Source organism: Catharus ustulatus, chromosome Z (assembly GCF_009819885.2).
Source record: "Catharus ustulatus isolate bCatUst1 chromosome Z, bCatUst1.pri.v2, whole genome shotgun sequence".
Taxonomy (NCBI): domain Eukaryota; kingdom Metazoa; phylum Chordata; class Aves; order Passeriformes; family Turdidae; genus Catharus; species Catharus ustulatus.
The window spans coordinates 8242994-8266885 of NC_046262.2; the positions used below are offsets into that span (position 1 = coordinate 8242994).

Here is a 23892-nt window from a genome sequence, read left to right on the forward strand (position 1 = left end):
TGAATGTGACAGGCTTGTGCCCTTCAGCAGAAACTGAAGGCAGAGCAGGCTCTGTGCAGCACTGAGGAAAAGTGAGTGCAGTTAGCTGGGCAAAGAAGAGTCCTTTCCTAGGAAAGCTGGAATAGATGTGTGATCTTTGGACAGTACAGGACAGCCCCAAAAATCCTGCTATGTGCTTGAGAGTGTTGACCAAACACTTCTTGAACTCTGTCAGGCTTGGTGCTGTGACCTGGGGAGCCTGTTCCAGTGCCCAGCTACCCCTGGCTGAAAAACGTTTTCTTAAGATCCAACGTAGCTCCCTTCTAATGCAGCTTGATGCCATTCCCTTGGCTTCTGTCACTGCTCACCACGGAGATCAATGTCTGCCCCTCCACTTCTCACAATGACGTCCTAACTTCAATGAGGTCTCACCTCAGTCTCCTTCAGGCTGAACAGATGAAGCGACCTCAGTCACTGCTCACATGGCTTCCACTTCTGACAAGAGGGGTATTTGTGTATTGGGATCTTGCAGAGTTCAGTGCAGTAGGCGTTTCACATATTTGGTCAGTCCAAAAATGATCACTGATACTTGCAAACTGATTCTGTTTTTGTCCAAGATATTATTGCTGTGCTTATTACTGTGAAAAAACCTGCTTATCACCACCACAAATAAGTCCTTTCACTTTTTAACTTGCTTGATCCTCCTCAGAACTGGCTTGGTTCATGCACTGAGCATGAGACATACCTAGTCAGACCCTGCCCTGTGCTCTCCTGCAGATAGGCCTCCTCTAACTTGTTTGTGTGTGCATATTTGTGCTTTGACAAGGAGAATCTGTGGAGAGACAAAGCAGGATTGGCATCTTCTGCCTTTCAAACCACTGTGGTATTATGTAAGAGAGTATCAAGCATGCAGCTGTGTGAGAATTACAGATAACAGTAAAAATGGGAAGCAAAATTGGGAGAAAAGGTATCTTTAATAAATAGTTTGTACTGCTTGTTAAACTAGTCTCGAGGAAATGATAACAGAAAGATGACTCTGAAATTGGAAGAATTACTGCAAATTGCTTTATGGAATAAGCTTTTCTAATTCAATTTTTATTCTCTCATTTTTAGCAGTGATGGTGCATTTAGTGAATAGAACAAGAGCATAGAATGCCTAGGTATTATCCCAAATGAGAAAGGAGAAATAGAAAGAGAAGTGGGTTTATTTTGTCAACTCACAGTAGCAAGTCAGAGAAAATATGTATTAGATAATTGCCACATGTGTTCATTTCATGGAATTGTTACCACTGGTTGTGCTGTGTGAGTTCAGGGATAACAACAGTACTGACCTTTGTCCCATGGAAACCCTACCTACAGTAACCTACCACCCATTGAAAAGGTTGTAGAGAGGGTAGATGTTTTTCAAGTAAATGGACTTTAGATAGACATAGTAGATGGCTAATTGCTTGTTATCAGTATTTGCCACAGGATATACGCTGTTCACCAGCTGGGTCAGAGGGAATTTCCCTTCCTGATTTGTGGTTGTGATCATGAATTTTTGAACTGATAGGTGTCTCTGGAAGCATCTCTCATAATTTACTAAACTGGTAGGGAAAATGAGTTTATTGATTTAGAAACTTTAATTCTTGCCACTGAAAGATGGAAACCAATATATTTCTGCCATTTTTTTCCCTCAAAGATCTCATTTTTAAAAGTAAACTTTCCACAACTATGAAATAGATAAGCCAAGAAGTGCTGGAGATTGACATGTCTGTCTTTTTATCTTTTTCATCTGCTGTTTTGATCTTCTGATGTTCTGCCTTTTTGTGCATCATGAGTTACTCGCAGACTTTACTAGTGCATATGGTCAAAGGGCAGAGCCCTCAGACTGAGTGCAGTCAGTTCAGTGAGAATGGACTCTGAAGTTAATGCATGAACCACTGTGCATTGCTATGGAACTACTTGGTAAATAATAAATGCAATCTTATGTATATTTTCTCATTACAGGAATCCAAAGTACAAGGACCTGTTTGCAGTGGGTTATGGTTCTTGTAAGTATTAAATGCAAAAAGAATAACTGAGATGTTTAAAATATTTATCAAGCGCTCTGAGATCAGTTCAGACAATCCTCTGAGGCATGGATTGCATCTCATAGCAAGGACTCACCCAATGTCATAGCAATAATTTGAGATTTAACTCATGATAGGGATTAGGCCTTTCCATTCCATGACATGAACATTCAGAAATACATAGACATTCAATTGTTGTAGAACCATGCCAAATTTAAAATAGGATAATGTGATACACAGTGGAATTTCTGAAGTATTCTTCCTTCCTTTGTGGTCTGGAGAATGCAAATACACATGGTTTTAAAACAGTTTAGATAGATTCATGGAGGACCAGTTTGCTGTTGGATAAACCACCTGATTCAGTAGGTTGATAGCTATGAGTGCTGAAAGCTTGAGTACATACAGGGGAACAGACCTGTATTTACTGACATTCTCAGTTTAAACAATTGCTACATGTTGGTGTAAGATACTTGGCTAGAGTGGCTACAGGAACCTTTGTTATCATCCCAAATATGTATTCATTCTTCTGTCTTTTTCTGTGCTCTGACAATGGAACCAGATGGATTGTCTTCATTTATATTGATAAGGACTGTGCTCTGTTTGTAGTATTGCAAAATTTTGTTTTCCTTTCAAATTTATATTTTCTTTTGACTTTCACTCCATCTGAGCACTGAAAATATTCTTGTTAGTTAGCCGAGAAACCTAAATTGGCCTGACACTCTTTTTAATTCAGCAGGCAGCAGCTATTCTGCAGAGCAGATTAGAATCAGCTTTTGGAAAAGAGAGCATGATGTGAAGTTCTCAGGATGTCCTTGCCTTGTACAGCACAGCAAAATCTTATTGTTCTCACATCCCTGTGCTGAGAGAGTGCAGGAATTTAGCAGTGCATTCCCACTGCCCTTTCAGCCAGGTGTCAGAGGAGAGATACAGGCACCTGGAAGGTAATCTCCTGCTTAACCTACTCAATAATCTATTTGTTCAATTGTTCTGATTTCACACGCTTCATACACTAGGCAAGACCAGTGTGCTTTCTGGGTTGTGCAAAATAATAGCTAGTTCTGCTGGGGTCCATTGAGCCAAAGGCAATACAGAGATGCAAAGGGAGGGAGGCTCTGACTCAGTAGCTTGCTGCTTAAGTGGGCAAGAGAGCCAGAAATCTTATCCCATTTTTACAGAGGACAGAGGACATAGCTTGTCTCAGCAGCTGCAGGCAACTAACAGCTGAGAGCTGAGTCTCTGCTTTAGACTCCCTCTTCAGTCATCACAGAGAAATCAGCACATCCAGAGACCATCCATTCTGATGTTCAGGGGAGGAGCTAACTGAGTCTCTGGACAGGGTGATGCCTCCTCACAAGTGATCTGAAGCAGAACACCCAGCCTGGGTGCTTATCTCTTAGACGACTAAAGTGAGGTGAGATAAATCCAGCCCAGAGGAAATGATTGTAGAGTCACACAACGGCTGGGATGTCTTTGGGTCTACTGTGGCCATCATTACATCACCAGTCTTCTGTGCAGCAGGCATTTGGGAGCACTGCCAAAATACAAGTAACACATTTGTCCTACTATCTAAAGAGTACTTTCTGATTCAAAAGATCCATTGTCTACTGTGGGTTGACACCACTACAGAATTGTGGATGCTTTCTTTACAGAGAGGGTCCTAGCCTCTCACTTGCTTTTGTACCCTATTTCTGCCGTCTTCTCCAGTGATTTATTTGGATAGGTTTCTGATGCTAGCAGTGTTTCTTTGGCATGAGGCAAGCTCTTCTGAACAAGGAAATATTGTCATCGTAATTTGCAATGCAGGTTTTATGCTGCCTGTCTGGTACTAATTTTTATTCCCATGAGGAGGAGCTGTCTTTCTGTTTTTGTTTTTGCATAAATGAGATTGCTGGGTTTCTGGCTACACTGACAGCTTTCAGTACAGGGTTCAAAGAGCCTATAGTGGGTGTTGGGCTTGTGTTCTGCCTTGCTGATGGGAACACTATGGATACAAGCTCAGGTCTTTGCCATCACCTCAGTGCATGTTCCAAACTCAATTGTGCCTCTGACAGGCTTCAGAGATGGCTTTTTGTGTGCAGCTCCAACTGTCAGCACATGAGCTGATTAAGGAAAACCATTCTCTCTATGGCCAATGTATTTTGTCCCACAGTTTCTTTGAATTTAATGGATGTAACTTGCCACTCACAAGGATGTGTGAAGAGTACGGACTCACACACAGAGCACTGGCAATCTGAGTTATTTGGCAAAGATATCTACTCAGTTCTTCACAGTCTGAAATAGGGCTTCATGTAGGCAGAAGCAAAGCACGTAAAGATACGTATGCCATTCTAGCTTTCTAGTGTAAAATCAGCATAAGTAATGCTGCCGCAAGATCCTTACACTGGTATGACTGCATCCAAAGTAGAAGTTGCTGCAACTTTGTGATCAAACTAAATTGGTGTCAAATCCAGACCAGAGCTTTCATGGAGATGAGCTGGCTCTTAGTAGCTATCCTGTCCCCAAAGCTGAAGAGTAATGGTGGAACACAGAACATGGAACAGCTCTGGTTGCATTCTCCTATAATATAGAGACAGGAAAATACAGGGAGATTGGACATACTTACTGGACAGTCTTGTGTTCTCCCATTTCTCAAATAAACTTTCCACATGGCTAATCTTTTATTTCCTGCCCTGCACTGAGTGAGGCTGATGGATGGTTGATCACTGCAATAAGGGTATTCCCAAATAGGACATGCTTAGGGTGCTTCAGAAGGAACAGGGAGTGGAGAAAATTAACCAAGTGGCTTTTACAGCAAAGTACTGTCTCTTCCTGTTTGCCTCTCTACTTCATAGACTTTTTCAGAATCAGGCACTTTAATCAGAGATTAGCATCAAGAAAATGAAAATTATAACTAGCTCACTCCCAGAGAGAAAAAGTCATTCTGCAAGGACTGAGAGGAGATATGCATGGAGACACGCTGTTTGCCTCCTCTTTTTCTTCCAGATGCCTCATTTCCCTCTATCTAGAAAACAAATAGTGGAAAAAAATAATTAGTAGTGAATTCCCAATCCACTACTCACTCAAAAGATTTAATAAAAATTATGATAAGCATAATGCTACACTGCATTGGTTTGTACACAGCCTGTTTCAAGCCCCAGAGATTTGTTCTAGGCCAAATACTTTGTTTTCTAGCAAAATATTTTTCAGCCAAATATGAATTTGAGAGATACAAGTAAAACATCATAGAATCATGGTGTGGTTTGGGTTGGAAGGAACATTAAAGATTGTTCAATGCAAATCCCCCTGCCACTGGCATGAATGCCACCCACTAGATCATGTTGATCAGGATATCAAACCAGTCCTTGAGCACTTCCAGGGATGGGACATCCACAGCTTCCCTGGGCAGCCTGCTCCAGTGTCTCATCATGTTCACAATAAAGAATTTATTCATAGTATTGAATCTAAACTCTCAGTTTAAGAAGGTTGTCCCTTGTTCTGTCACTATCTGCCTATGTAAAAAGTCACTCCCCATCTTTTTTTATAAGCCCGCTCTAAGTACTGGAAGGCCACAGTGAGGTCTTCCCAGAGCTTTTTCTTCTCCAGATTGAACAACTCCAACTCTTTCGGCCTGTATTCATAGTGAAGGTGCTCCAGTCCTCTGATCATGCCTGTGATCTCCTCTGGGCTCATTCCAACAAGTCCATGTCTTCTTTGACCTCCAGAAATGACCATCAGTCAGTGTAAAATGGGATGGAAGGTGCTAAACATTGAGGAGACAGGGACTGAAGAGATTATTGTGATGATAATGGCTAAGCCTTGGCTCCCCTACATGGCTTCTTGAGTGTCAGGATTGAGAGCTCTTGCACCCCAAGAAAAATGTCTCTAAATGTCTTCCAGCCATCTTTCAGTCCCTTTGTCTGAGAGCATTTTCCTGAAGGGTTACACATGCTAATGCTTTGAACAACCAGAATTTAGGCTTTGGCAGTGGAATATTTTTTAATCCAGTTAGTGAATGCTCTGCTGATTCAATGCCATGTAAGTTAAAATCAAATCTTATTATATACTTAGCTGAATGCTGAATGAATGCATTCATACCTTTGCTAGCACAGTTATTCTACCAGTCATCCTGACAAGAGGGATGGCAGTTTTGGCATCCCTCTCCTTAGGTCTAGGGATCCAGATTATAGGTGAGGTGATTCAGCAGGATTGAAGTCCTTACACTGAAAGAAGCCCACTGCATTCAGACAAGGTCTGTGATCATTGAGTCATGTTAACTACTTGTTAACTGCTCCTGAAATTTAGAGCAATCCTTCAAGTTTTCTATGAGATCTCAGTCAAATTATAGAAATAACAATCAAGAACCATAGAAACATAAAATGTCCTGAAATGGAGGGGACCCACAAAGATCATGGAAGCCCAACTCTTGACTCTACACAGGATCTTCCCCAAGAACTCCACCATATGCTTGTGAGTGTTTTCCAAATGCTTCTTGAGCTGTCAGTCCTGATACTGTGACACATTCCTTGGGGAGTGTTCTGTTCTAGTGCCCATCCATCCTCTGGGGGAAGAATGTTTTGCTGATACCTAAATTAAGCCTCCTTGGCACAACTTCAAGCCATTCCCTCAGGTCTTGTCACTGGTCACAGAGAGAAAACATCAGTGCCTGCCCCTCCTCTCCCCCTCATGAGGAAGTTGTAACTGCAATGAGGTCTCACCTCAGTCTTGTCTTCTCCAGTCTGAACAGACCAAGCAACCTCAGCTACTCCTCACATGGCTTCGCCTCAAGGCCTCAAGGTGAGGCCACCCCAGTGCAGAGCAGAGCAGGACAATCTGTCCCTTGCCCAGCTGGCCTGATGCCCCCAGGACAGGGATGTCCCTTCTGGCTGCCACAGCACTGCTGGCTCATGTCCAGCTTCTCATCAGCCAGGACCCTCAGGTCCCCTTCCCTGGCACTGCCTTCTGCATCTCATTCCCCAGTCTGTCTGTACATCCAGGGCTGTCCCATCCCAGTGCAGAGTCTGGCACTTTCTCTTGTTGAACTCCTTGGGGTTGGTGATTGCCCAGCCCTCTGAGACCTGTGTCCAAGTTGTTTGTGAAGACATTGAAGAGCACTGGGCCCAAGATGGAGCCCTGCAGAACCCCACCAGTGACCAGCTGTCAGCCTGATGCAATCCCATTTACTATAACTCCTTGTGTCCTATGCATCAGCCAATGTTCATCCACTGCATGATGTAATTTTCTATCTGCAAGCTGGACATTTTATCCAGAAGGATATTTAGGGAGCTCAGCTCTTTGATACATTAGAAAAACATAAAAAATAGAACTGAAAATATTTTCAGAAAGTTATTGGTCCATCTCCATGCAAGATAATATTCTATTTAAAACATGATTTGACGTCTAAACTTAGTCCACCTAATGATGATTTGCATGCACTATAATTCCTGTCATCGTTGACAGCATAGCCATGTAGATGACAGGCAAGACTTGTGACAAGGACAGAAATATATGTTTGAGAAGTAGAACATTAGAAAGCCTGAAAACTGTGATTTAACAGTGCAGGCTGAGGGTTTAAGAAGGCTCAGTGTTACAAAATGTGCCAAATGTTTGCTTGTGTTTTCTTCTCTGCAGTGGCAGATTTAAAGGTTGTGATGCAGGGTGTGGAACATAGTCTGGAATGGATTTACATAACAAGCTGCAGTTAAATTTGGTATTTTCTGATGAACGACCAAAGACCTTTAACTAAAAGCACCAAGTGGATTGAATACTGCCTAAAAAATTCAGATCTTTGAAGCAGCTCTCAGAAAGTCTCTTCCAATATGTTTATGTATTTAAATTATGCTTGCAGAACAGACAGAGAAGGCTCCTGGGAGCAGAAATCCCTACTAATCTTTCTCTAAGCTACATGAGTTTGTTTTTGTATTGGGAATAGAGATTTAAGACCTTGCCAGACAGAGAAAAAACATTTTATATTGCTTGGATGAAATTGTCTAGTATGAGGCTGTGTGTACATCCAATTCATGTGACGAGACTGCTCTGGACAGGAGGGGCTGGCATGTCCCCAGTCACATAATGGCCTATGTGCTGGACCAGGTACAGCACTGACTGTCAGTCTTTTTAGGCCCTATGAAGTTACTGAAGTACTACAAAAGGCTGATGGAGATTCATGCGGCCTACACACCTCACTCAAAGAGAAGTTCTTGGTGCAGTCTAGATTCAGTTTGCTGTTTGGCATACGTTTCTATGCTGTAACAGATTCCAGGTTTGGGAAAATGTCTTCATGCTCATTCAGTCATGTCTCCAGCATGCAAGTTGATAAATACATCTTCAATGGTAAAAGACCCATGAGGCTCACTCCCTGTTTTTGCTAACAGGATTGAGAACTGCATTTTACCACCATAGAGTCTGAATGTTTTCCTTTCAGTTGTGAATGTATTTTTTACTGATATTTTGGATATTTGTACTGTAAATTGAAAGACTGTCCTCTTTTGCAAATGTTTTGATGCCAGTTATTAACAGTAGTTAATAATACCTAAATATCAGTAGTCAAATTATGTTGAGAAAAAAAAAACAATCACAGAAATAAAAAAATAATCATTACATAGTCACCAGTGATTTTAACTGATTACATTTAAGTTGCTAATGTAAGGGGATATTACAATACAGAAAACAAGCATCAGTAGAATAAGCAGAGAGAAGAATTAAAAGGGAATTTGTAAGTCTTATTTGTGAATGGCTGAAGAACATTTGTATGGGCACAGAGTATCTCCACAATCAAAAGGAACACCCTGGAGGACTTGGTCTTGCTATGTACTATTTTAAGAATGTTGTTTGTGCTATGTGACTTTTAAAAGCTGAAAGGAATTTTCCATTAATACATTGTATTAATTAAAAGAGGCTGCTGGGGAATAAAATAGGAAATAAAACGTAGCAATCTGATGCCTCTTAGGCAAGCATATCAAAAGCCATTAGTAACCAATGCTAATCTATTATTTTATCCGTGAAATAACTGCTGACAAAAAGTTTTGATGAGACAAATATCTGAGAGGTGTCAAGAAATGGAAAAGCCATTCACAGAGCAATTTAGATCCCATTTGTAGCAGAGGCATCACTCTATGTTATGGTGTTCAAAAGAATTCAAGCTATGTATGCATACAAAGGGATGCCCTGTTTTCAGGAGCAATTATTTTTAAAAAGTTTTTATTTTAAAAAAGTTTTGTGTAGAAATCCCAATGCTGAAGTTCATCAGAGTTCATTGGATCTATAGAGGAGTTGCAAAGGAACTGAGGGGCTGAAAGAGCTTTAAAGTGCAGTTTTTAATTTAATAATGAAATGACTATGCTGGAAAGGCATGCTCATCACTGGTGACATTCCAAGGAGAAGGGTGACAAATTGGGAAGGGTTCAAAAAAGAAAGAATGATCTAAGAACAAGGTGGCTGACCTGAGAAAAAAATTTAAGGAATTCAGTTTTTTCAACTTGTCAAAGGAAAGCTTATTAAGTCATTGGATTGTGGTCTGTTAACTCCCTGTATTGGGAAAGCAGATCATGTAACAAAGGGATCTTTAATCTGGGAGACAAATGATGTAACAAGATCAAAGAAAAGCTGGAACTGCATGAATCAGGTTAGACAATATGTGGCTCTTAATAGCAGATGAGCAACTGAGAACAAATAATTTTGGCATGTGGTAAATTACCATCTTCTGGAAAACATAAAATGTGGAAATTTTAGAGATATTATATTTGTTCTCTGAAGGTTTGGTCTGTTGCAAATATGATTTCTTCTTTTAAAGATTCAAAGTAGTGAAATCTTGTGTCCTTGATATCTTAGATTCTTCAGGAGTCTGATTTACTTACTCTTCTAACCTTTTTAGGGGCTTCTGTCTGCACTGTCTCCCATTTAAGGCATCAAAGTTCATTTGCAAAACATCTATTGGTCTGATAGTCTTTGAAAAACCTCCCTAGTGGAATCAGTGTTAGAAATTTAGCCATCATACATCCGGTTCCTTGAGATAACCAATTGTGGTCAATTAAATGTAATTACACTGAAAATAACATTTTAGAATCTGTTTTCCAAATACTGAATATCTCTTATTGCATATGCAGGGAGAGAAAGGACCTATTACACTATCAACTCTGTTAATAAATACAACCTAATAACCATAATACATTAAGTGAATCATATGAAAGATGAATTTCATTTGGAGACTTAATTACTGATTTGTAATATAAATTCTGTGAGCTTTGCCTAGTTTTTCTGAGCCTTAACCTTTTAATACGTGTTATTTTCAATCAACTCACAAGATTAACTTTTGCTGTAGCATTTTGTTATGCATGAAATAGTAAAGAACTCTGTAGGTGTGTTTGGGAAAAATGATGCATTAACAGATTTTGTAGAGCCTGGGGATCAAAGGAGCTGCTGAACCATCCTGTTGTGTCTCCAGTGCATTGCAGACTATTAAATTCCACCCACTTACCTCTCTGTGTAGCCCAGTTTATTTGATTAGTGCATTTTTATCCAGGGAGGACAAAACATTTGTGTACCGTAGGGTCTTACTGTTCAATAAAACTAGTCTGACACCTTTCCTTTCTTAGCTTTGTCTCTGGAAATGGCTCCATTTAAGTTACTGTGGGAATTCTTTTCTTAGCATTTGCACAGAAGAATCCAAGGATAGATGGGTCAACTCTCTTTGTCATCGATGTCAAGGGGAAGGTCTTGTGATGAAAATCTACCAGAAGACTTTCTAACCATCCGTACTGAGACACCTCTTGACTCAGTAGAAGACAGTCAACAGATATTAAGATATTAAGACAAAACAGTTCTAAACATTCTCTCTTTAAAGGATCAGTTTTTCCTTTATTTTAAAGATTCACTTCCCCCCCCACAGATGTTCTTATGCCTATGTTCTATCATGCAAACACTACTTGCTTTTTTATTTTGCATTCTCTCCAAATATTAAGGTTACATTTTCACCACAGCTTGACTTTTCTGTAGCAAAAGTCCTGGAATCAACTCTACTTCTCACACTCTAGTTTAAGTAGCAAAAAATTTGTCTGACCCTGAGGCTATAGTGGTCCTGAGTATCTGCTCGAGAGCAGTGGGATGAACTCTGGCTGCCCACACAGCCCCTGTATTGCTGGCTATGTTATTGTGCTTGGGTAGCAGCTCCCTATCTCTTAGGGAGTAGCCAGTGATTCCTGCAACTAACCCTGACACATGGCCTGTTTCCCTGATAATCCAATGCTTAGGTCAATAAATAGCAAAGCAAAATCGGGATAAAATACAAACCAGCATTACTTAACTGAGAGATATTTACTCATATCAGATACTTAATTTTTTTCCATTTCAATCTGTATTTTAAAGGGTTTGGTTTCCTTCTGTTTGCTTTATATTTAATAGTTGAACCCTTGATATAGTGTACAAAGCAGATTTCTTAATCTGAGTGCTTTGACTTGTATCTGAGAGATAACAGTAGTAAGACCAAAGATCCAGCCTTCGTTTTGCTCTTTGCATTAGAACTTTAAGGATGAGGTTAGGTAACTTGGGAAGATTCACAAAAAATATTTACTTAAAAAGTTTTTTACCTCACAATAGTTAGATATGTCACTTTCTTTAGAGGAATTCCAGAGAGTTCTAGTAAGGGAAAACTAAAATAATTGATTGGTTTTGCCTCCATAGTGCTCTGTAAATGAATCAGGGCTGATGAATGCCATGAGGCATAAGACCTGTTTAGAGCTTGTGCAGGCACATGTATTCATTTAAGGGAGAGTTTGGTATGCTGTGGATTTGTTCTGGTTGCTTCACAAGAAAAGGCTCTGGATCCAGTGACCTTGAGAGGCTTTTCCATTTGCTCTGTTTGTCACATGCACTGTGGTTGTGAAATCAGCCACACAGATAAGAAATGCTGTTGGCTCTGTAAGGTTTATTTATCAGTGAATGCATACTTTCCTGGGGTTAATCAGCTATTGAAGCTCAAAAATTTTCAAAAATCCTTGTTAAGAAGATAGAACTATTGGTAATCTGTCATGACTATGTAGGGAAACATTGCTGTTGACAAACTCGATCATAGAAATAATTTGTAGCTAATTCAGTTATGATTTTTTAGAAGGTTGCTGTTGTAGGCTTAGATAAGTCTGAGTGATCTCCATTGTTCAGTTGGATTAAGAGTCTTCAAGCTTCAGAGGTGAATCCCTGTGTGGTGGCTGCAATTTGGCAAGTGTCTCCCTGGGAGTAGGAGGGGGATTTCAATAGTCTTCTTGGAAGAATTATGTGGAAACAGGTCCTTCAGGACCTGATGTGTTGATAGAGTTGGTTGATATTCAAGGATAACTTCTTCCCAGGCTTAAGAACAATGCATCCCGATGAGCAAGAAATCAGGCAAAGCAGATGAAAGGCCGTATGTGGATCATTAAAGAACTCTTGTCATTACTCAGGCATAAATAGTAAACAGACAGGAGATGGAAGTGGGTGGACCACTTGGACTGAATTTGGAAATGTTAACTGAATAAGTAAAAATGAGACAAGGAGGGCCAAGGCCAATCTGGAATTAATTCTAGCCAACGATGTCAAGAACAACAAGAAGATCTTTGTCAAATACATCAATAATAAAAAGAAAACAAAGGATAATGTGGGCCTGTTACTTAATGGAGGGGGGGAGCTGGTAAGATATAATTCAGGCAAGGCAGACTTGCTGAACACCTTCTTGCATAGGTCTTCATTGAGTAGAATAGCCCTCAGGGATCTCTGACCCAAAAGATGAGTGTAAAGGAATGTTGGAAGCAAGACTTTGCTTTGATCATGTTAGGGAACACTTAGGCAATCTTGACATGTACAAGTCCCTGGACTCTGATGGAATGCATCAACAAGCACTGAGGGAACTGACAGACACCATAGTGAGGCTGCTCACAATCATCTTTGACAGGTTGTGGCAATCATGAAAGGTGCCTGAGGACTGGAAGAAAGTAAATGTCACCTCAGTTTTCAGAAAGGTCGAGAAGGAGGACCCGGGGAACTACCAGCCAGTCAGCCTCACCTCAGTCCCTGGAAAGATGGCGGAGCTCCTCATTCTGGAGGCCATCTCTTACCGCATGGATGACAAGAAGGTTGTCAGGAGTGGTCAACATGGATTCACAAGGGTAAATAATGCTTGATCAATCTGATTGCCTTCTGCAATGAAACAGCTACCTGGATAGATGAGGAAAGAGCAGTGGATATTGTCTACTTCAACTTCAGCAAGATTTTTGTCAGTAACACCTTGGAATCATATTATAGTGCAGAAAAAAATCAGTAAGAATGTATATAATAAAGCATGTAAAATATCCTCTGTGCATCTTCTCTATATGCCTTGATCTAACCCTTGCTAAACTGCACACAATAGTCACCCTTTTAGTTTGAAACAAAGCAGAAGTGGAACTTTATTTAAAGAATAAAGCTGAGACTTGAAAAGAAAACTTCCTGCTATTACAACATTCCAGATTTCAGGAAACTGGCAGCCCTGTTGCAACTTCTGTTTCTCTCCTTGCATGACCCTCTAAGCAGTGTCACTTCATGAAGGTAGAGGCAGTGAATCCCGAAAAAAAATGAAGTTCTGTGACCTTAGTAAAATCCCTAAGAGCTCGACCTTTGCAAATCTGATGACTTGCAACTTTTGCATTTCATGTCTCTTGAAAGAACAGCTCACAGCTCTATGTGATCCCTAGAATACAACAGGAAATTCTCACTAAGTCATGGGTCTGGTCCACCTTTGCTATTTTGTTGCTCCTTGCTTTTCATTTTCTTCCTTTAAAGCACCTCCATTTGTCTGTAATGAGATTAAATTGCTCTTGTGGTTGAATTATTTATGACTTTTAATGTAATTTTCTGAATTAGTATTCCCACTGAGAAAAATTAATTAAGTTTTGCAAAGGCAAGTTTGAAATACTTTTTCAGATTTGCAAAAGAGTTTTCAGTATTTCCACCCAAACCCCAAGCCCCAGTGGGATCTTATGTATTTTAAAGGTGTCAGAGTTTAGCTTCTTCCTAAATGCCTCCTGTACTATAGGATCTCTGACAGCCTCTAATCCTTCCAGGCTTCACAGCATGCTCTGAAAATTGCAATTTTCTTTTCTTCTTCGAAACAAATTCTTATCATTTCTTGCATATGGTATTACAGCTGACAGCATGAAGTCCCAGCCTGAATATTAAGACTGTAATTCTATTTCTTGGGTTGTGGTGCAGTGTATAAATTTATTCAAACTAGACTTTCAAGGTGGGTGCCACCAAAACGAAATCTCAATTAATTTACAAATGACAGTCAGTTGGGACCATGTTCTGTGTTGAGCAGCAGCTGATTCACATTTTAACAAGCTATTGTTTTCCCAATTTGAATTCTATAATTTCTTGAATCATCAGCTTTTCTCCAAGACGCTCTGGGTGGTATTTGCATGATTAATCATGCATTTTGTCTTTTACTTGGCACATGTATTTACATAACGGCAGGATTAGTTAAGAGAAAGGGCAGAATGTGGCTTCCAGATGAAGTGGAAAAAAGTTCAGCAGTGGAAAGAAATTTCAGCAAACAGCTGCAGGTTAGGAATTCTGAAAACCACATGTCTGAGATAACTGGGCAGTGAAAACTTTCTGCCACTTGGGATGATGTAATACCACTTCTTTGTGATATTTTGTGTGTTGAGTAGGAGAGGTCATTCGGGCAATACTGCCAAAATACTGCCAGACTGCATTCTGATTTTGTGCCTTGGTTTACTAGAGTATCTGGCTATTAAATTATATTGGATTTCTGTTCATTGGGAAGGTATTTGATGGTGTCTGCCTTCTGCGCTGCTAGATAAAATTTTTCCTTGTTTGTTGAAAAGAATTTTTTATTAACATGTTGGTTTGATTTTAGCCTTTGGCTATTGCAGTGTTGGTTTCATACAAGTGTAAATGTAAAGAATTATATAAAATAAGGCTGAAGTGGGCCTCTAATTGTATCAGGAGAGACTTAATTCTGTTTGATGGCTTCTGACAAATGTGTGACATTTCTAAAATCAGTGTCTTAAAGCTCAAGAGGATAGGGCCTCCTCTCCTCTTAAGCAGCTTGTCTCAGCATTCTCAGACTCACTTACTGGAGCAAAAACCTGTACAAATGCACCTGGCACATTTTGCCAGAGGGCTTGTTATAGCTCCAAAGCTGAAATTCAGAAGTACAGGGACAGACCTTGGACTGGGAATTAGATGAGGGATTTCCCACTTCAGCCAGGTAGGCAAATAAGGATGCATCCTTCCTGGAGAAGAGCCTCCTTCCCTGTGGCTGTGCTGCAGGGTTATTTTAATTCCTTGTGGATGTGCATGCACAGCAGTTTGAGGCTCATCACAGCCCTACTGATGTCCCTCTATTAGGAGAGAGAGTCCTGGAAGGGAACACCTCTTCAAAATAGGGTTCTGTTGCATTTAAACATCCACAGAGGAGCATGTATGGGCTAATGACCCATTAAATGTTTTGCTACCCCATGGGAAATTTTCAAAGAACAGTGAGTATCAAGAAAGGAGGGTTATTTCCAACCCTGAGAACTATCCCCTGTTTTGAAAAATTAGGGCTAAAGGTTTACATAAAAACTCTAAAGATGCTTCAGCACTCTTCCTTTTGTGTGCTATGCAGATATGGCGTAGAAGAAAGTGTGTCCTCTGAAAACTGTGGTAGCTGCTGTCAATCAGCTGTCTACAGATTTGATCTGTTTGAATCCTGAAATTGTAAGGGCAGAGTTACTCCTGAGGTGTTTGGTGTAGTGCCGTGTGTTAATGGTGGCATCACTTCTGTACTGTAAATATCCCATTGGATAGTGGCACAGTGTTAATTCTTGCATGTGTTCATACCATTTTTATTTGTTTTTTCTAATCAAATATTTACAAACAATCCCATTGTACTCTCTGGCATCGTGAGGCAGCTCCCTAAAGGAAACCGTTAATTTTCTGCGGTACAGCATTGGTTGATTAGATGCTTTGTGGAGGAGGAACTGATATGAAAGCACAGAAATGAAAACAGCAACACTCCTGCCAAGCACTGTAGCCTGTTGCTTTCATTCATCAGCTGGTTTTATTCATTCGTCTGAAGGAATGCTAGTGAATGAATCTTACTGGAGAACTACACAGGCTGTGAGACAGTGCTCAGGAGCACAGCAGCCTCCCTTCCTTGCTGTCTTCTATCAGTATCCCCGTTCCCAACACCAGGGGTCAGCTTTCTACTGTTAATTTGAAGCCCTTCTGCTCCAGCTATGGCATCTTGCTGTTACAAGATACAAGGAAACCAAGAAGTTGCAGCCCTCCTCCAGACTAAACACACTTTGCAGAAAGGGTTAAGGTAGAAATACTTACGTGTTGAGTAACCTGTATTGCACTTCTTCCACCAGAGCTAATTTCTAATTGTCTTTCTCTTCCATCTAGGAGCTGCAGTTCTCTATTTGTTGTTTAGACTGACTTCAGAGCTAATTGGTGTGACAGCTCCTTCACGGTGACCTGGGATTGCAGAGTGGGCAGGATCTCTGCCTGCCTGATTTGGTTACTTACATGGTCTTCATTGCTGTCATGTCTGAGGTTCCTTTCTGCCTTGAGAGTCTGTGTCTTTCCAGATGAGGTCACGCAATGTTACTTTGCTTCTTAATGATGAAAAAACTAAGCCAAGGGGATCACAGAAAACAGCAAATACCCAGATCAGCATTCAACTCACATCCTGTAGAGCTGTCCTAGAAGCAGCAGGCTCTATTCCAGCAATTGCCATAGAAGAGAAGTGACTCTAGAAGCAATTTTTTCAAATAGGTTGTTCAACCCTGATTACCACTTTTCTGGACTTGTGCCATCATGCTGTGATTCTGTTCTGGAGAGCCAAAACTCCTAACTTTTCCCAACCATCCCATGCAAAGAGCAGAAAGCTTTCCTATGCATCTCTCTTTGCTGGCTAGCATTCAGTCAGACAGCTAGGTCACCACGCAACTTTAAAGACCTAGTCGTCCTTAGATTTATTTTAGGAATTGCTAGTTACATAGATTGAGTGTTACATAAATGTGATGTCACTATCAGTACCTAAAGATGGCAGTGTCATTTAAAATTTTTGTTGTTTCAGCCAGGTCAACAACCACAGGTTGAGAACACAGAGAAGGGAATCAAAGATTGCAGGGGGAAAGAGAGATCAGCATTTTTAGCAGCTGCCCATGGTTACATTGTTTTGTGTCAGACATGAAATTGGACTTGAAAATATTTTCCTATCTTGATGTACACTCTGAGAAAGAAAACTTCCAGCTAAACCTGCTAAAGCAATTGCAGAAATGTGTGTAAGGGGGTCTGAGATGGAATGCTCTATGCATTCATTTGCTTGAGAATAGCAGGGGGAAGAGGTGCTACTTCTGTGTATGATGCTGGTGAGATCTTCCCTGGATGTTGTATCCAGCTATGAATAGTTCAGTCTTCAAATTGGGTGTTAAAATCGAAAATGGTTCAGAGATGAACCACATTATGACTTACGCTTGAAAACTCTGCCTTACAGTTAAATTCTTAAACAATTCAACTTGGCTTGTTAAGAAGAAGATTAAGTAGTGCTTTGATTACTGTCCATTAATTACTTGAAGGGAAAGGAAGGAGATATCTTATAGAAAGGAACTCTTTCATCTTACTTTTTCATCTAGGACTTAATCTAGCAACTGGAAGTAGATCTCAGAAAGCTGGAAATGAATTTTTAATGGTGGAAGTGATTAAGCATAGGAACAAATAAAGGATTTATTCATCACAACTATCTTCTTTAGTCTTAGAATTTACAAATCTGCATTGAACACCTTCCATCATTAATTCCAGCAATATGTAAGTTACTTTGTAAGCTACTGAAGTTAGATGGCTTGTCATTATTCCTAGAGCAGAAAGGTACAAAGAAAATGTAAAAGGCCCCATTAAAGACTTGTTCTCTGAAGTCTTTTCTGTCTTTTGTCCTGGAGATGAGTGTGGTTCATTTTTCAGCAGAATGCATTAGTAAAAACCTGAAGGAAATCTATCTAATGTAATGTTTCCATTAGTTGAAACTTGTAAGCTGTTCAGACTCTTCTTAGCTTACCTTTGGTTTCTTGCTGCTACAAAGGAAAACTACATTTTCTAAAATGTAAAATTTCCTCTGTTCATCCCTGCTCAGGGAGCTCAATCATACTTTTTCAGTTCTTCTCTTCATGCTTGGTAATAGGCTTCCAAACTGTAGAATACAACCAGAAATATCTGATTGATAACCTCCAGTGATTCATATGGTAGGCCCCTTCAGGTTAAGATTCTTTCAGGAATACTTTGAAAATTCTGGCCATTGAAAAATAAGTGCTAATCAAATTTGCAATTTTTGGAAACTTTTAACATCAACACACCGTGAAAAAACTCATTTTGTATGGGGAGTTTTTAGAAGTTATTTTGCATGGTGTGTTCTTGTTGGTATCACTTTCCTGTAGCATATGCGAGAGTTGATAAAATTGAGTATTTTTTAGGGTATTGTAAAATGAAGTCAACTAGAGAAGACAGGAAGAAAAGATATTCAGGGATGCTTAACTGTATCAATGAGGGATCAAAGCAGTTAATCGTGTAAGTAGATTTGAGTTGTTTGATCCTTGCACTTCTGTTTTTTCTGGCTATGAGACAAGTAGAATACAGCTTTGCTGTGTGAAGAACATGAGGCTCACTCTGTTTGTATGACTATCCAATCTATGCATCCTTATTTTTTCAACATTATCATGCTGGATTTAAATGATTGATTAAATTTAGCAAGTGGCTACTCATAGGAAAAGTCTCACCTGCAATAAAAGAAAGGCAGCAGGTATTGCTCCAAGAGCTATTGCAAAGTCTTTCAGTCCTAAGTTATTCTTATCAGATTCCTCCAGGTATGAGAGAGCTGGCTTGGATTCACTGGCATTCTCCAGCTTCTTCCATCAAATGGTGTGTAATTAAGTGGTTTCCAGTACTGTACAAGAGATTTTCGTAGAGGGACAGCTGTGTCAGCTGTTGGTTGGCTTCTCAGAGCTCCAGGTCTACAAAGCTGGCCATCATTAGAGAAAGGTAGAAGTTTCTTATGTGGATAAATACCTGGTGGAAGGGAATAACAAAAACAGTGAGGGATTCTTCTCAGTGGTATCAAATGAAAGGCAAAAGTCAATTGATGTGAACTGAGATAGATAAAAGTCCCTTATAATGTAAGATAGAACTTCTTTACTGTGGGGGTGGTTGAGCAGAAGAGCATTATTTCTACACTCTAGAGAGGCTGATTTTAAAACTCTGACAAGACAATCCTGGACACTGTGCTCTGATTGACACTGATTTAAGAAGGGAGAATTGGACTAGATGTTCTTGAGAGATACCTTCAAACCTCACCTATTCGGTGATTCTGTGATATTTTTTTTCTTTTTTTCTTCCTTTATCCATCATATCTAAGTTGTAAGCCAAAATTTGCACCATGTTTCATGTAGATACTTGATGCTTTATGTGAAACTTTTGGACCAGTTCCATTTCCTAGTAGCAGTTTGTTGTTCTTTTGAAATTTCACTCTGAAAAATGCTCTGTCCTTTTGCCATAACTATCTTTTCCCCCCTGATTTTTTTACTTGGTCAAAGGATTGAAAGCTATTGCTTTGTTGCGGTATACAGTGCAAACTGATGTTATTCAGTCAATTTGGGGTTGAGGAAGGCCAAGGCAAAGCTGGAACTGAACCTAGCAAGGGACACAAAAAAGCTTCTGTAGATCTACTAACCAGAAGATGGAGGTCAAATGAGGTGCAAACCCCACAAAAAAACATGGAAAACGGGTAACAACAAATGAGGAAAAGGCTGAGGTACTCAGCAGCTTTTTTTGCCTCAGTCTTCAATTGCAACCTCTCTTCCTACACCTCCCTAGTGGATGAACAGCAGGCTGGGGACTGGGGGAACAAAGTCCCTGCCGTTGCAAGAGAAGCTAAGGTTCCTGACCACCTGAGGAACCTGTATGTACTTAAGTCCTTAAGACCCAGTGAAATGGTGTGGTTGCCAAGCCACTCTCCATGATATTTGAAAAGCCATGGCAGTCAGATGAAGTACCAGGTGAATGGAAAAAAGAAGCCTTTGTAGCTATCTTGAGAAATGGTAGAAAGAAGGAGTCCAGGAGCTACTGACCTGTCAGCATCCCCTCTGTGCCTGGGAATATCATGGGATCAAGTTTCCTCCTAGAAACTCTGCTAAGGCACGTGAGGAACAGGGAGGTGAGTTGAGGCAACCAGCATGGCTTCACCAAGGGTAGGTCCTGCCTGACAAAGCAGAGGCTTTGTGATGCAGTGCCTGCAGGAGTGGACAAGGAAAGGGTCACACATGTCATTTATCTGGACTTTTGTAAAGCCTTTGACACATTCCCGACAACATCCTTCTGTCTGAATTGGAGGGAAATGGATTGGATGGATGGGCTGTTGGGTGGTGAGGCACTGGTTGGACAATCACATCCAGAGAGTAGTGGTCAATGTCTCAGAGTCACTGTGGATATCAGTGACAAATGGAGTCCTTCATGGATCCATACTGGGACCAGTGTTCTTCAGTGTCTTCATTAATGGCATGGCTAGAGGGATCAAGTGCACCCTCAGCAAGTTTGGTGACAACACCAAGCTGAGTGGTGCTTTGACACACCTGAAGGATGGGATGGCATCCAGAGGGACCCGGACAAGCTCGAGGAGTGAGTCCGTGGGAACGTCATAAAGTTAAAGGCCATGTGCAAGACTGCACCTGGGTTGGGGCAACCCCTGGTATCAGCACAGGCTGGCATGAACAGATGGAGCATTCCTGCCCAGAAGGACTTGGGGGTGCTGTGGGTGAGAGGCTGGACATGCCCCAGCCATGGCACTCACAGCCCAGAGACCCAAACGTGTCCAGGGCTGCATCCAGAGCCCCGTGGGCAGCAGGGCAGGGAGGGGATTCTGCCCCTCTGCTCTGCTCTGCTGAGACCCACCTGGAGCACTGCACCCAGAGCTGGGGTCCTGCACAGGAGGGACCTGTTGGAGCGTGCCCAGAAGAGGCCACCAATATGATCAGAGGGATGGAGGATCTCTCTTATGAGAAAAGGCTGAGGGAATTGGGGTTGTTATGCCTGGAAAAGAGAGGGCTTCAGAGATTTTTGTGGCCTTCTACTATCTTAAGGAAGCCTACAAGGACTATTTAAAGGAGCATGTAAGGACAAGACAAGGGTGGATGACTTCAAACTGAAAGAGAGTAGGTGTAGATTAAATATTGGGAAGAAAATTCTTTACTGTGGAGGTGTTGAGGCACTGGAACAGGTCTCCCAGAGAAGCTGTGGATGTCCTGTCCTTGAAAGTGTTCTAGGCCAGGTTGGATGGGACTTGGAGCAAACTGGTCTAGTGGAAGGTGCCCCTGCCCATGTCAGGGGAGTTGAAACAAGATGATCTTTCAGGTCTCTTCCAACTCAGGCCATTCTATGATTCTGTGATTCTGTTTGAGACTAATAAATATTTAGGTATTTCTGGTTTTGTTCTTTTTTTCTTTTTTCTTTTTTTTTTTAACAATTTTTTTTCTGAAATCTACTTTTAGTAACTCTTAAAATCCATTTATGCTAACCCCCAATTATACACCTAACATACCTGCTTAAGATGCATAATATTTCATGTACTAAAAATAAAAGCAAGCAAAAACCCCCACAATTTCTGTCAAATAAGTGAATATCTGGTTTATATCCCAGTCTTATACAAAGAGGAATGCTGAAAAATATTGTCCAAATTTAATGTTCAGTAGCTGGCTGCGCAGAAAATGGGAAGAGGTCCATTAGGGACCTGGGAGATACTTAACTACAAATTAGTAGGGGCCTAGGCAGTCCTCTAGAAGAAATATCACTGGTTTTATGCCCTGTTTTTATACACTTCCCTACACATTTGATGTTAACTACTGCTGCAAACGGGTTAGGGACAGGTGTTGGATCTGTAATTGCAGCTCTTAATTTTCATGGTGCATACTAGTGCAAAATTGACTGTGTGCCCATATGTATGATTCTGCTTCTTCCTTGCTCCTCTATCAAATCTGTGTCTTCTGCCAAATGTCTTCAAGAATGTTCTCAGAGCTGCTGTATCATTTCTCATTGTGTCCTCAATGGCCTGAGCCATGTAGGTCCATTTTATCCGGCATTATCTTAATGTCTGCTTCCGAGAGACCACAGTACTGCCATAAAATGCTAACTTTCCCATCTCTTAATTATGGAATATATAAGCATCTCCTGCAGTGTGTGCATCCCCCTCAGAGCTGTTCCTGTCAGGAATGCTAAAATGCTGACAGCCTGGCGTGTTTGCAGGCTGGTGTGATTATCCAGAGGCAGCACATTTGTAGATGACCATTTGTGGCATGATCCTGGGGATCGCTGCGTGCCACCTGGAAGCCCCTTGCTTGGCCACTTGATGGCACTCTTAAATACTTAGTAGGTTGAAAATGTTCTCAGGTGTGCCGGTTTCGTAGAACAGGGGTAGAAGAAACTGAGCCTCAGGCATTAAACAGTAAAATACTATCAAAATTGGAGCTTATATCAATGAAAACAAGAAACAGGAAGCAAAAGTTCAGGTGGTTGTGCCAAATGCTGCCCACTGTGTAACAAGAGGATCAGCACCTGTCTGGCTTCCTAGCTCCAGAGTGCTCTGCACAGACAAGAGCTGCCTCAGCCTTTCCTCATAGGAGAGGTGCTCCATCCTTTGGTGGCCTCCTCTGGACTTGCTCCAACAGGTTGAAGTATGATACGCTGAAGACACCAGAGCTAGATGTGGCGCATAATGTGGGGTCTCATGACAGCAGAGCAGAGGGGCAGAATCCCCTCCCTCAACATGATGTTGGCTTTCATAACATACAGCAGCTGCACCATTACAATTTACATTGTAAAATCATGCCCTTGTGAGCATCTTATTTAAAGAAGAAAATTTAAGGAAGAATTATAGTGTGTACTAGATCCATGATGAAAAAGCCTGTCTGATCAGAATAAGAAAACTCTGGTTTTATAATAGAGCACTGCAAATTAAGCCAAGTCACATATTTCTTCTTTTTTTTGCACCACTCACCTCACTCTTAGGGGAGAGGTGAGATGAAAGTCAGATATTTCTGCTCTTTTCAGGAAAGTGCTACGTCTTTTCATCCCTTCTCCCCTGTTTTTGTTTGCTTTTGAGCCTCTGCTCTCACAGGCCCTGACAAACAGTGCATGGTTCCAGCAGTTCCTAAATAATATTTTTTGTTGGCCTGGTTGGCTGTGGTTTCTCTTGTTTTACTCTCCCAGACTGTATTTTAGAATAAGGAAGGCTATCTCTTTCTATCCATCTCTGCTTCTGAGGTGTGTCTTGCCTCTGACATGTGTGGGCAGCATATATTAGGATAGCAACAAGGCCTCAGGATATGTATAAATTACAACTTGCTTCGTCATCTGTCATTTTTGTCTTCTCTAAAATATCCAGAAGACTTTGAAATTCTGGTTTTGTACCTCTCTTATCCAAACTGCAAGTTTCTAAGAGCCCCAGCTAAAAATATTAACTGGATCAGGAGTAACAGGGATTAGTCAAGCAGCTGGTGAAAGGTGTCAAGCATAATGTTAAATTTGACATTCAAGCATCTAAATCAGCATAAGCCAAAATGATCTATCATTTGCCTCCTCTGCACTAGTGGACTTGCTCAGCATTTGCAGATCCTGCAGTACCAACACTGCTAATTGGAGGGTGCATATTTCCTTGTGGTAGGAAATACCTGTGCTCACAGATTTCAGGCCAGTGCAGGTGGTCTCAACAGGGGCATTCAAATTCCACTGACAAATGTCAGAAAATAAATGCCACTGGAATTATCATCTGAGGCAGTGTCTTAGAGGGGGTGCTGTAGTAGCCTTGGATCTAGGCATTGTTTTCATTGGT

At 40.9% G+C, this 23892-nt stretch overlaps 1 protein-coding gene across 1 annotated transcript in view; it reads left to right on the plus strand.

The window, feature by feature from the left end:
* Positions 1-23892, plus strand: part of DNAI1 (dynein axonemal intermediate chain 1) — a 136253-nt gene that overhangs the window by 32912 nt on the left and 79449 nt on the right. The window contains exon 12 of the mRNA XM_033085913.2: positions 1969-2012. Coding sequence (XP_032941804.1) covers positions 1969-2012 — 44 coding nt within the window. The remainder of the gene's footprint in view (positions 1-1968; positions 2013-23892) is intronic.